General features: G+C 48.8%; 1 protein-coding gene across 1 annotated transcript in view; it reads left to right on the top strand.

Moving 5' to 3' along the window:
* Positions 1-11,726, top strand: part of PDK4 (pyruvate dehydrogenase kinase 4) — a 45,069-nt gene extending 33,343 nt beyond the window's left edge. Inside the window, exons 8-12 of the mRNA XM_075315682.1 lie at positions 39-115; positions 7,183-7,281; positions 7,652-7,762; positions 9,087-9,200; positions 10,112-11,726. Coding sequence (XP_075171797.1) covers positions 39-115; positions 7,183-7,281; positions 7,652-7,762; positions 9,087-9,200; positions 10,112-10,240 — 530 coding nt within the window. The 3' untranslated portion in view covers positions 10,241-11,726. The remainder of the gene's footprint in view (positions 1-38; positions 116-7,182; positions 7,282-7,651; positions 7,763-9,086; positions 9,201-10,111) is intronic.
* Positions 11,727-13,675: the final 1,949 nt, after the last annotated feature.

Raw genomic sequence — 13,675 nt, 5'->3', positions numbered from 1 at the left:
GTATCACACCTTGTAAATAACCTGGTATTGTCTTGCAGGTAAGGCTCCTGGCCAGCCCATAAACATGGTCTATGTACCTTCCCATCTTTACCACATGCTGTTTGAGCTCTTTAAGGTATGAAAACTTCTTATATTGGGTGAATATATAAAGGTTGAAACCTCCCCACCCCCCACTACCCCCAATGGCCATACCATTTTTTTTTTTTCATTGGGCTTTTGGTTTTAGAGGGAACCTGTCAAGTGCAATATGCACCTGGTACCATGAACAGTTTTGGGTGCATATTGCTAATCCCTGCGTAACCGGCCCTGTATACACTAGCATAGATAAAGGGATCTTTAGAAAAGATATTTCTAAAGATCCTTTTATTATATGCTAATAAGGCCAGGGACTAGTCACAAGGGCGTTACTTCCCTTGGCTAGTCGGCCCCCTCAGCATGTAAGCACACCCCTGTGGGTGTGTTAACATGCTAAGGGCGCCGACTAGCCAAGGGAAGTAACGCCCTTGTGACTAGTCCCTGGCCTTATTAGCATATAATAAAAGGATCTTTAGAAATACTTTTTTCTATAGATCTCTTTATCTATGCTATTAGATGCAGGGGTTAGCAATATGCACCCAGAACTGCTCGTGGTATTGGGTGCATATTGCACCTCATAGGTTCCCTTTAAAATGCAAGTGCTGCTACTGCAGGAAAAGCGAGGGATTACATAGGGTCTATTATAATCGGTGGCCATCCTGGATGTGTGAGGATAGCCGAGGCTCTTCTCTCCCTCATGGGGATATCCCAGTCAGGGCCCCCTGTAATTCATAGACCTTTTTAATGGGATTGTCCATACCTGCCAGTACTGTCAGCTGTCCGGGATGTTTCGGAGTCACCCCATACGTTATATATAGCCTTCTAATAGCAGATGCCCTCTCGGCTGCTGGCTAAATTTGGCACACATTTCTTTCTTGTAATGATACTAGACAGATCAGCCCAGGTCATCAAGGCTGGAAAAGTGACTAGAACTTGTGTAAAGACATATCCCCCAGTCCACGGCGTGGCACTGTGCATTGAAAATTTCAACAAGCCTTGCCACGTCTTACTACCCATTTCTTTGTCGCTCCATTGGGAGACCCAGACAATTGGGTGTATAGCTTCTGCCTCCGGAGGCCACACAAAGTATTACACTTAAAGTGTAACCCCTCCCCTCTGCCTATACACCCTCCCGTGGATCACGGGCTCCTCAGTTTTATGCTTTGTGTGGAAGGAGGCACACATCCACTCATGCATTCTCATATTAGTTATGTCGGTTGGAAGAAAAGAGGGCCCCCACGGGGCCCCCGGCATGTTCCCTTCTCACCTCACTACGTCGGCGGTGTGAAGGTTGAGGTACCCATTGCGGGTACAAAGGCCGGAGCCTCATGCCGTCTCCTTCACCATCCCTTAGCGGCTCTGGGAGAAGTGGGATCCTGAACGGTCAGCCATTTGCTGGGACCGTGCTCCCTCCGCAGCCCCTGTGGGAATCTGCCGGACCGGAGTCTATTCAACCTCAGGGACCGGGCCCTGCAACTCTAAGGTACTCTGTGTCCCCATTGGGGAATATGCAGGAGCGCACCTTCTTCCTGGACGCTGCGGCAGCTGCTGAATTGAGAAGACCGGCGGACTTCCGCGCCGACTGTGCCTGCTTGTCGGGCGCGGTCTCAAATTTAGTCCCCGGCTTCATCGCGGCCTAGTCGCAAAAATCCCGCCCCCGGGCCTGCCTGTCAGGGGTAAGGGCGGGACTGCCAACCTGACGTCGGATGTGAGGGCTGGAGCATCCTGCATGTTTCCTCCCCCCTCACTGATCACTGTGGGGACCCCAGATTCCCGCACTTTCCTGGCGCCGCCCACGGCTCCACTCCTCCCCTGAGATCTCCGGCAGCCATTTTTTGGGAATTCTGACGGTGGAGGATTCTCAGGAACAGCTCTGCAGCTCCAGGGGACCTAAAGCTGGGAATCTGGAGGCACACACTCCGCTTTTTAGCGGTCGGTAAGCCACACCGGTCACCCGGTGCTGGTCCCCGCCAGGGTGCCGGAATAGATACGTATTTATATATATATATATATTTCTGTTCGGTCGGGCTGTATACCCTGTTTTTGCCCATATACCCTCAGTGATCATTCTCCTAGGAGACAACAGCATGTCGTCCACAAGGAGCAAAGCTGTTAAGGCACAGGGGTTTTTTGCGGCCTGTACCTCTTGTGGGGCTATGTTACCTGCGGGTTCCACCTACCCTCACTGTGAGCAATGCTCGACCCCTGTTTCACTTGCTCAGCCGGAGCCTCGGTCACTAGTGGACCCCTCGGCTCATGTAGACCCCCCTGCTCCCCTTGTCCAGGCGGCAGGGACAGAGTTCTCCTCTTTTGCTGAGAAACTCTCTTGAGTCACTTTCACAATCCATGGCTCAGTCTATGGACAAATGGTCTGCCAAGCTGCTAGAAGCTTTGCAGTCCAGACCGGTCTTTACACAGGCCCAGGCCCCTGTTGGATCGTCTCCTCCAGGCCCCTCTCGGTCTGAGCCGCAGCGCGCTCCCAGGTTGGGCCCTAGGTCCCACGTGGAGGACTCCTGCCAGGACCACAGTCCTAGACAGGCTAAGCGGGCTCGCTGGGAATCTTCCCCGACTTCTTCACGCTGCTCGGGTTCCCAGCTTGAGGACTCTCTGGAGGACGAGGCGGACGTCGCAGCTCAGGGTTCTGACCCTGACGTCGCCCTTAACCTTGATACACCTGAGGGGGACGCATTAGTGAATGATCTTATCTCGTCCATCAACCAGGTGTTGGATCTCTCTCCCCCGCCTCCTACTGTGGAGGAGTCGGCGTCCCAGCAGGAGAAACACCAGTTTCGGTTCCCCAAACGTACACGTAGTGCGTTCTTCGATCACTCTAACTTCAGAGACGCTGTCCAGAAGCCCAGAGCGGTTCCGGACAAGCGCTTTACTAAGCGCCTCACTGACACGCGTTACCCCTTCCCCGCTGAAGTCGTTAAGGGGTGGGCTCAATGTCCCAAGGTGGATCCTCCAGTCTCTAGATTGGCGGCTAGATCTGTGGTATCGGTGGCAGATGGCTCATCGCTAAAGGATGCCACTGACAGGCAGATAGAGCTCCTGGTGAAGTCCATCTTCGAGGCCACGGGCGCGTCTTTTGCCCCGGCCTTTGCAGCCGTGTGGGCACTCCAAGCTATCTCGGCTTGTCTGACTGAGATTAATGCTGTCACACGTAATTCTGCTCCGCAAGTTGCGTCTTTGACTTCTCAAGCGTCAGCTTTTTCTTCCTACGCCATGAACGCAGTCCTAGACTCGGCTAGCCGTACAGCTGTGGCATCCACTAACTCTGTGGCAGTCCACATGGCCATGTGGCTGCGCGAATGGAAGGCAGACTCGGCCTCCAAGAGGTTCTTAACCGGTTTGCCGTTTTCTGGCGAACGCTTGTTTGGCGAACGATTGGATGAGATTATTAAGGAATCCAAGGGAAAGGACTCCTCCTTACCCCAGTCCAGACCTAAGAGACCTCAACAACGGAAAATACAATCGAGGTTTCGGTCCTTTCGTCCCTCCGCCAAGCCCCAATCCTCTTCGTCCAGCAGGCAGGATAAAGGCCAGAGGAACTCCTATGCGTGGCGGTCCAAGTCACGCCCCCAAAAGGCCGCAGGAGGCACTGCCTCCAAGGCGGCCTCCTCATGACCCTCGGCATCCCCTAACCGCATCCTCGGTCGGTGGCAGGCTCTCCCGCTTTGGCGACGCCTGGTGGCCACATGTTCAAGACCGATGGGTGAGAGACATTCTGTCTCACGGTTACAGGATAGAGTTCAGCTCCCGTCCTGCGGCTCGTTTCTTCAGAACCTCTCCGCCCCCCGCTCAGGCCGACGCACTTTTTCAGGCGGTGGACGCTCTGAAGACAGAAGGAGTTGTGACCCCCGTTCCCCTTCAGGAACGTGGTCGCGGCTCTTACTCCAACTTGTTCGTGGTGCCAAAAAAGGACTGATCATTCCGTCCCGTTCTGGACCTCAAACTGCTCAACAGACACGTGAGAACCAGATGGTTTCGGATGGAATCTCTCCGCTCGGTCATCGCCTCGATGTCACAAGGAGACTTCCTAGCATCGATCGACATCAAAGATGCTTATCTCCACGTGCCGATCGCACCCGAACATCAACGCTTCTTGCGTTTCGCCATCAGGGACGAACACCTTCAGTTCGTGACATTGCCTTTCGGCCTGGCGACAGCCCCACGGGTTTTCACCAAAGTCATGGCATCCGTCGTGGCGGTCCTACACTCTCAGGGCCACTCGGTGATTCCCTACCTAGACGATCTCCTAGTCAGGGCCCCTTCTCGGGTGGCGTGTCAACACAGCCTCACAGTCACTCTGACTACTCTCCAGCGGTTCGGGTGGATCATCAACTTCCCAAAATCCAAGTTGACACCGACCCAATCACTGACTTACCTTGGGATGGAGTTTCATACACAGTCAGCGGTAGTCAAGCTACCGCGAGACAAACAGCTTTCTCTGCAGGCAGGGGTGCAATCACTTCTTCGGAGTCCACCACAGGGCTCAGGGAACCTGGACTCCGATAGTCTTCCCTTCAGATCAATGTTCTAGAAATAAGGGCAGTGTATCTAGCCCTATTGGCTTTTCAGCGGTGGCTGGAGGGCAGGCAGATCCGTATCCAGTCGGACAACGCCACTGCCGTCGCATACATCAACCACCAAGGCGGCACTCGCAGTCGTCAAGCCTTCCAGGAAGTCCGGCGGATTCTGCAGTGGGTGGAAGCCACAGCCTCCACCATCTCCGCAGTTCACATCCCGGGCGTAGAAAACTGGGAAGCAGATTTTCTCAGTCGTCAGGGCATGGATGCGGGGGAATGGTCTCTGCACCCAGAAGTGTTTCGAGAGATCTGTCGCCGCTGGGGAACACCGGACGTCGATCTCATGGCGTCACGGCACAACAACAAATTCCCGGCATTCATGGCACGGTCTCAGGATCAGAGCTCTGGCGGCGGACGCGTTAGTTCAGGACTGGTCGCAGTTCCGACTGCCTTATGTGTTTCCTCCTCTAGCGATGCTGCCCAGAGTGTTACGCAAGATCAGGTCCGACTGCCGTCGCGCCATTCTCGTCGCTCCAGACTGGCCGAGGCGGGCGCGGTACCTGGATCTGTGGCATCTCACGGTGGGTCAACCGTGGGCGCTTCCAGACCGCCCAGACTTGCTGTCACAAGGGCCATTTTTCCATCTGAATTCTGTGGCCCTCAACCTGACTGTGTGGCCATTGAGTCCTGGCTCCTAGCATCTTCAGGGTTATCTCAGGATGTCATTGCCACCATGAGACAGGCCAGGAAGCCAACGTCCGCCAAGATCTATTACAGGTCTTGGCAAATCTTCTTATCCTGGTGCTCTGATAACGGTTTCTCTCCATGGCCGTTTGCCTTACCCACTTTTCTTTCATTCCTCCAATCTGGAATGGACAAGGGTTTGTCACTCGGCTCTCTCAAGGGCCAAGTATCGGCGCTCTCCGTATTTTTTCAAAAGCGTCTAGCCAGGCTTCCGCAGGTCCGCACGTTCCTGCAGGGAGTTTGCCACATAGTCCCACCTTACAAGCGTCTGCTGGAACCCTGGGATCTTAACAGGGTACTAACGGCTCTTCAGAAACCACCTTTCGAGCCGCTGCGGGATGTCTCTTTATCACGTCTTTCGCAAAAGGTGGCCTTTCTAGTGGCAGTCACATCACTCCGGAGAGTGTCTGAGCTTGCAGCGCTATCATGCAAAGCCCCCTTCCTGGTTTTTCACCAGGATAAGGTGGTTCTGCGTCCGGTTCCGGAATTTCTCCCTAAGGTGGTATCTACTTTTCATCTCAATCAGGATATCTCCTTACCTTCATTTTGCCCTAATCCAATTCACCAATGTGAAAAGGATTTGCACTCTTTGGATCTGGTGAGAGCACTCCGGCTCTGTGTCTTGCACGGCGCCCCTGCGTCGTTCAGATGCGCTCTTTGTCCTTGTCGCTGGCCAGCGTAAGGGGTCGCAGGCTTCCAAGTCAACCTTGGCTCGGTGGATCAAGGAACCGATTCTCGAAGCCTACCGTTCTTCTGGGCTTCCGCTTCCTTCAGGGCTGAAAGCCCATTCTACCAGAGCCGTGGGTGCGTCCTGGGCATTGCGGCACCGAACTACGGCTCAGCAGGTGTGTCAGGCAGCGACGTGGTCTAGTCTGCACACTTTCACGAAACACTATCAAGTGCATACCTATGCTTCGGCAGACGCCAGTCTAGGTAGGCGAGTCCTTCAGGCGGCGGTTGCCCACCTGTAAGAGGAGGGCCATTTCGGCTCTTTTTATTGAGGTATTCTTTTACCTACCCAGGGACTGCTTTTGGACGTCCCAATTGTCTGGGTCTCCCAATGGAGCGACAAAGAAGGGAATTTTGTTTACTTACCGTAAATTCCTTTTCTTCTAGCTCCTATTGGGAGACCCAGCACCCGCCCCTGTTCCCTTCGGGCTGTTGTTCTTTTGTGTACACATGTTGTTCATGTTGAATTGTTCTTTTGGTTCATGGTTCAGTTCTCCGAACATCCTTCGGATTGAATTTACCTTAGACCAATTTATAAGTTTCCTCCTTCCTGCTTTTGCACCAAAACTGAGGAGCCCGTGATGCACGGGAGGGTGTATAGGCAGAGGGGAGGGGTTACACTTTTTAAAGTGTAATACTTTGTGTGGCCTCCAGAGCCAGAAGCTATACACCCAATTGTCTGGGTCTCCTAATAGGAGCTAGAAGAAAAGGAATTTACGGTAAGTAAACAAAATTCCCTTCTTTCCTACACCCCTAATCTTATAGTTATTCAGAGGGAAAGGGGGGGGGGGGTCCTGCTGTTCTCCTATTGAAATTTAATTAATTTATTATTTAATATATATATATATATATATATATATATATATATATATATATATATATATATATATATATATATATATATATATATATATATATATATATATATAAATTATTGTTTAATATAATATAAATTATTGTTTAATATAATATATATTATTGTTTAATATAATATATATATTATTGTTTAATATAATATATATATTATTGTTTAATATAATATATATATTATTGTTTAATATAATATATAAATTTTTTTTTTTTTTTTTTGCTGTCTTTCTGTTAGAACGCCATGCGAGCCACTGTGGAGAGTCACGAAAACAGCCCCTCCCTGCCTCCTGTAAAAGTGAACGTTGTCCTAGGGAACGAGGACCTGACCATAAAGGTAACCGCATGCTGGAATGACAAGGTGCAGACACCATCTATTCCTCCGCTCCGCGTCGCTGCATTATCAGGGTAATATAACTAATGAGCCGCTCTCCGGGATTACAATCGTGCTCTCATGATAAAACGCCAGATCTGCCCGAGAATCGGATAGTGCCGGTATTTCCAGATACGTGCAGCCATGGCTCCATTAATTGCAGAGGCTACGAATGATGGCCTATTGCTGTTCACACAACCATATCCACTCAGCTTTCCCACATTCCTGATTGGCAAATCCGCCCCCCACAACCCCAGGTTCTCTTTAAAACTGCAGTTCAGGCCCAAATCAATTTTATATAATTGATTTTGTTTTCTTTAATTCTTCTTCCTAGATCTCTGATAACGGAGGAGGTGTGCCTTTAAGAAAAATAGAGCGTCTCTTCAGTTATATGTATTCCACGGCTCCCCTTCCCATGATGGACAATGCACGCAACGCACCACTGGTAAGCCACTGCGGACACATCCGTACATATACTAGATACTACATGCTTCTGCTGGATTACAGGTTGTCGCTTTACATGGGACTGCACATCAACCTGCTGCTTTACACTAAAGGGTCCACTTAAAAATAAAAATGGGTGTTCTAAATTCAGCAAGCACTTTGGCAAAACTGTCCAATATCTCTTCTCCTCCCCACCCACCGCGACGGGATAAATCCTTCTGTCAGATTGACAGCGGGATTTAATTGGATAACATCCGTGGGTGGATCTCTGCGACTGTTAGAGGCAGATGATGGCTGATTTAACAGCAATCATGTGCGGGGAAAGATGCGGGCTCAGCGTGTGAGCCTACATCTAAGGCAAGGACATGACTGATTACTTGTAAAGGGGTTAAAATATAGAATACTGTCTGGCTTCAGACCCTGTTGTTGCAGCATAGGAGGCTCCAGTGATCTCTGCTGTGATGGAGACAGATTAGGTCCCGTTCTGTAGTCACCTGATTACTGCAGCCTGTGATTGGCAGCAGCGGTTAGGTGATTGGATTGGGACATCAAACAAGGTGCAGTTAAAGTCCTAACTTTCTGTCCTGGTGCATTGACCACTGGAGCGGCCTGATGGGTGTTTAGTGGCTTTAAGTGTATTGATGACAGCTGTAAGTTGGACAATCCCTTTAAATATTCTTTTAAAGCAAACAGCAATAATCACCTTGGCTCTGCTGCATTTGATTAGTGGGCTTCCTATATAGAGTAATCCCTTTTTGATTAACTCCAAAAAAAAAATCACTGGTACACATGACATGCTTACAAAATTTTCTACAGCACCCCCATAGGGCAGGTGGAGTATTACACCATCCACATTAAAATCAATGGGATCCATGTAAAACGCAGACCTGCCAGGATCCCCCAGATACTGTGGATTTGGAGCAGGGTCCCTAATTTTGTCAGGGAGCATTGCAAACTGGATTTGCTAATGTAGGTAACCTTCAGTAACTTCGGCTCTGCTTCACGTGTACAACAATACAGTAACAATAAATATATATTAATAACAATAAATATATTATAAATAATCTATTAATATGAATATCAATAAATCTATTAATATGAATATCAATAAATCTATATTAATATGAATATCAATAAATCTATATTAATAATAAACATAAATAATAAATATATATTAATAATAAATATATTAATAAATGAAATAATAAATATATATTAATAATGAAAATATTTTTAATATTATATATATAGATTAGATATAATATAAAATATAATATATTATTATATTATTTTTATTTATTTATTTATTTATTTTTTTCGCCCAGGCTGGTTTTGGGTACGGTCTGCCAATTTCTCGACTTTATGCCAAATACTTCCAAGGGGATCTGATGCTGCATTCGATGGAGGGATTTGGCACGGACGCGGTCATTTACATGAAGGTAATGTCTTTGTATTATTCGTTAGTTATTTTTCTTGCGGTTTTGGCCTCAGGGATGTTCTTGTACCATGAAGTGACACTCTCTTGTTGTGGAGACCGGTTACTGATTGTATCGGAGGATTGTGTAGACTGGTTATTATTGCTCAATCATTTCACCTCCTGACGACCCGGCTCACCTGAGCAATAATAAAGGTGAAGGAGGGATCCCACCCGGACCGCACAACGTGCACGCATCTCCTACATCCCTCTATAGGCAGAACTAGATTTACAGGGAGTTGTAAGTTCAGCAATTCCCTGATATATTATATTGTTGCATATACAGCTTTTTCTGTTGAGGATGGCGGCCTTATTTTCTCATCTTAGTGTGAAAGTTCTCTGAGGGCTAGCCATGTACTTGTGGTCACATATATAATAACACCGTGTTCTCTAAAGAGGAAGAACAGACTCGGCGGTTTTAGCTTCATTTCCCCTTCAGATGTAGGATCCGATATGAGAAATTCACTGTAGGCGAATCCCAAACTGACTGCACCAGCAGAATAGTGAGTGCAGCTCTGGAGTGTAATACAGGAGGTAACTCGGGGTCATTACAGGATCAGTAATGTATATACACAGTGACTGCACCAGCAGAATAGTGAGTGCAGCTCTGGAGTATAATACAGGAGGTAACTCAGGGTCAGTACAGGGGCAGTAATGTAATATATGTACACAGTGACCACCAGCAGAATAGTGAGTGCAGCTCTGGAGTATAATGCAGAATATAACTCAGGAATAGTATAGGATCAGTAATGTAATGTATGTACACAGTGACTGTCCAGCAGAATAGTGAGTGCAGCTCTGGAGTATAATACAGGGTGTAACTCAGGATAAGTGGAAGGAATGTGAATGTAATTTCTTTGTATATTTTTGTTGCAGGCGCTATCCTCGGAGTCTGTAGAGAGACTACCAGTCTTTAACATGTCCGCTTGGAAGCATTATAAGCTATGCACGGAGGCCGATGACTGGTGTATTCCCAGCAGTGAACCCAAGAACCTCGCCCGGTAGAGGAGCCTCGCAGACTGTGGAGATGGGAATAAAGGGATCAAGCACTGGTTGCACAGGACTATTGCCTGCGAGTGTTACCCAGAGGATATCCGGAGCCTTGTACTGTGCTGGAGCTGGCCGCGGACACGACAAGGAGCAGCCGCCAGCCACGCTGTGTAGTAGTTATTAGATATATGTTCACTCTTCTTCTAATATTCCCATATCCGGTGCCTCATAAATCAGAAAATCAATGTGTATCAATGAACATTGCTGATCTCAATGGACGAGGCAAAGTGAGTAAATCTGCTTCCTTCAAGGAAAAGGAAGGTTTTTACCAAAATCCCGAGGGTTTGACCCTTTTACCATCCATACTGCAACCTGGAGGGACTCTGCATGTTGAAAAGCCATATCCCTACCTTGTACTACACTGTTCTTAGGAAAGTGGATTACCTTTAATCCACCCTATAATCTAGTTCAACTCCATTTTTTTTTTTTTTTTGCAACAAACAAAACCTGGATCGTTTCCGGTTATTGCCAAACATGACCCGAATGTTCCTGTGATGCCATATTCATGGTGGCTGACGCGTTTTGGTCACTTCACTACTCCTGAGAATGTAAAACTGAATGTGTAATGCCGGGATGTATATAGATATTTTTTTATTTTTTTTTTTTATATATATAATATTTCAAGTATATTTATCTTGCAGCTGTAGATAATGACCTCAAAATGCGTGGGCTTTATGTATACAGCCAGTTACCAGCCTTGTATGATGTGAGCCGCCGGCACACAGTGTGTTCTGAATGTTACATGTGAAGGTTTTAATGTCCCAAAATCCATTGTCTGTGGGTTGTTTTTTTTTTGTTCCTTCCCCCCGCCCTATGGATATATGGTGATACAGGGGCGTTTTCCAGCTCCGCTGCTACCAGCCGGGTCGTGTGCTCGATGAGTATCACGTCAATGGTGTCACTTACTGATACTTGTTGAGTCACGTGTGCAATCGGAAGGTTCTTCCTTTATAATAGCAGATGCCTTTTTATCCCGGTGACCACCATTTGCATACAAGTAGCCTTAGTACTTGTATAGAAGTGATCCCAGGAAGTTAGGTTTGCTATACAACAGACTGCCTATCCGTGCTGCACAGACTTGTTTATAGACCTATCCTGTAACAAGAATAGGGGAGTACACTATATAGTAAAAGCTTTTTCTACATGTATTTCAGTTCTAATAGGTCTTCACTTTTAATTAAAAAATCCACCCAACCCCAAAAAAGTTGTAACTTTCTTATTCCATTCTTTCATGTGCCTTGTTGCCAGCCCCGTATTCTCTTTTAAAGATTGTCTAAATCTTGTTAATTTATTATGAATTCCTCCGTGTGCTGCGCCTCCGTGTGCTGCGCCTCCGCTCTGGACAATGCATTTTTGGACAGGTGTAAGGAATTATCTTTTACGTCTTGTGTGGTTTCTTCAGATGTTTTTCTATTGAAAAATAAAATACTTGAAATTATAAGTTACTTGTAATTTGTCTTATTGCAGATTCAATTTAGACTAAAAATCCTACCGAGGCGCTGGTTCTTATGAAGGAGTTTCTGTTTTGAAGTGTTTTCCTGTTTAACCCATTTTCTTCAGCGCTCTATTGGGAGACCCAGACGATTGGGGTATAGCTACTGCCCTCCGGAGGCCACACAAAGCACTACACTAAAAAGTGCAAGGCCCCTCCCCTTCTGGCTATACCCCCCCGTGGTATCACGGGTTCTCCAGTTTTCAAGCTTTGTGCGAAGGAGGTCAGACATCCACGCATGCCTCCACAGATTTTAGTCAGCAGTAGCTGCTGACTATTTCGGATGGAAGAAAAGAGGGCCCATATAGGGCCCCCAGCATGCTCCCTTCTCACCCGTGGATGGTGTTGTAAGGTTGAGGTACCTATTGCTGGTACAGGGGCTGGAGCCCCACATGCTGTTTTCCTTCCACATCCCCTTGTAGGGCTCTGTGGAAGTGGGATCCTGCCGGCCTCTAAGCTCTGACGCCGGGCTCCATCCACAGACCCATAGCACCTGATGGATACGGAGCAGGAGTACAATCAGGGACATGGCCCTGCATCATACAGGTACTCTGTGTCCCCGGCAGGCACAGACACACTCCGGGCTGGCTGGGTGTTGTAGTGCGCCGGGGACCGTAACGTTGGAGTTAGTGTTCCTACAGTTTACTGGGGGACTTTGTGTTGTGGGAACGCAGCGCCGACCCCCACTGGATCGGGCGGCGCTGCTGTGACTTGTGGTGCGCCGGGGACACGCCGACCGCGCTTTTACGGCGGCGGCGTTTATAACTTTAGTCCCCGGCTTTTTGCGGCCTAGCGCCGCTTCGTTCCCGCCCCCACCCTGTCAATCAGGGTAGGGGAGAGACGCTGTTTCGCAGCAGCGACGAGGGCTGGAGCCTGATTTACATGCTCCAGCCCTCTCACTAGGCACAGAGGGAAGCAGGCTTCCCGCTCTTAGCCAGGAACGCCCAGGGCCCGCCCCCCCTCCTCTCCCAGGACGCCGGCAGCCATTACATGCAGTCTGGCTGGAGGAAGGACGCAAGGCTCTGGGAGACCTGGACTAGGGGGCTTTTGGCGACCACACACCCGCTCTTAAGCGGGCGGTAAGCGGCATTTCAGTGCTGGCCCCTCTAGTGCCTCACTGTGTATTGGTGTACTGTCTACCAGATATATAGATATATTTATTTCTTGCACTGTGAGGTCGCTTCCTGGCTGGATACCCCAGATCGCTCTGAGGAGGCAGCAACATGTCATCCACAAAACGCAAGGCTGCCAAGGCTAGGGCTGTGTACACTGCGTGTGCTGCATGTGGGGCTGCTCTACCAGCAGGTTCCAAAGACCCCCATTGTGTGCAATGCTCCGATCCGGTGCTGCTTCGCCAGTCGGAGTCCGGAGGGGTAGTGACCCAGGCTGAGACGCTTGTAAGTCCTGCCCCGGTGTCAGGGACAGACTTTGCAGTTTTTGCTGATGGAATGTCTGTGACTATGGCAAAAATCCTTGAAACTTTGCAATCCATGACTGGGGCTCAGTCTATGGACACGGCGAGGTCTCTGTCCTCTAATCCCCCTCAGTTGGAATTAATCCAGACTGCAAGGGGGTCCCCGGCTTCCCAGGCTGAGTATTATGACTCAGATGATAGCCCCAGCCACCCTAAGCGAGCTCGCTGGGAAAGACCCTCAACGTCATCACACTGCTCAGGGTCTCAGCGCAATCAGTCGCCCTGTGATGCGTCTGAAGAGAGTGATCAGGAGTCTTATCCTGGAACCCCTCTCAATCTGGATACCCCGGATGGGGACGCCATGGTAAACGAGCTTATCTCATCCATCAATAGACTGTTGGATATTTCTCCCCCAGCTCCTTCTGCAGAGGAGGCAGCAGCAGAGCAGGAGAAGTTTCGTTTCCTCTATCCCAAGCGTAAATTG

This window comes from Anomaloglossus baeobatrachus, chromosome 6, assembly GCF_048569485.1.
Source record: "Anomaloglossus baeobatrachus isolate aAnoBae1 chromosome 6, aAnoBae1.hap1, whole genome shotgun sequence".
Classification (NCBI taxonomy): Eukaryota; Metazoa; Chordata; class Amphibia; order Anura; family Aromobatidae; genus Anomaloglossus; species Anomaloglossus baeobatrachus.
The sequence above is the reverse complement of the archived record's forward strand: the minus strand, read 5'-3'. Positions and strand labels throughout refer to the sequence as shown.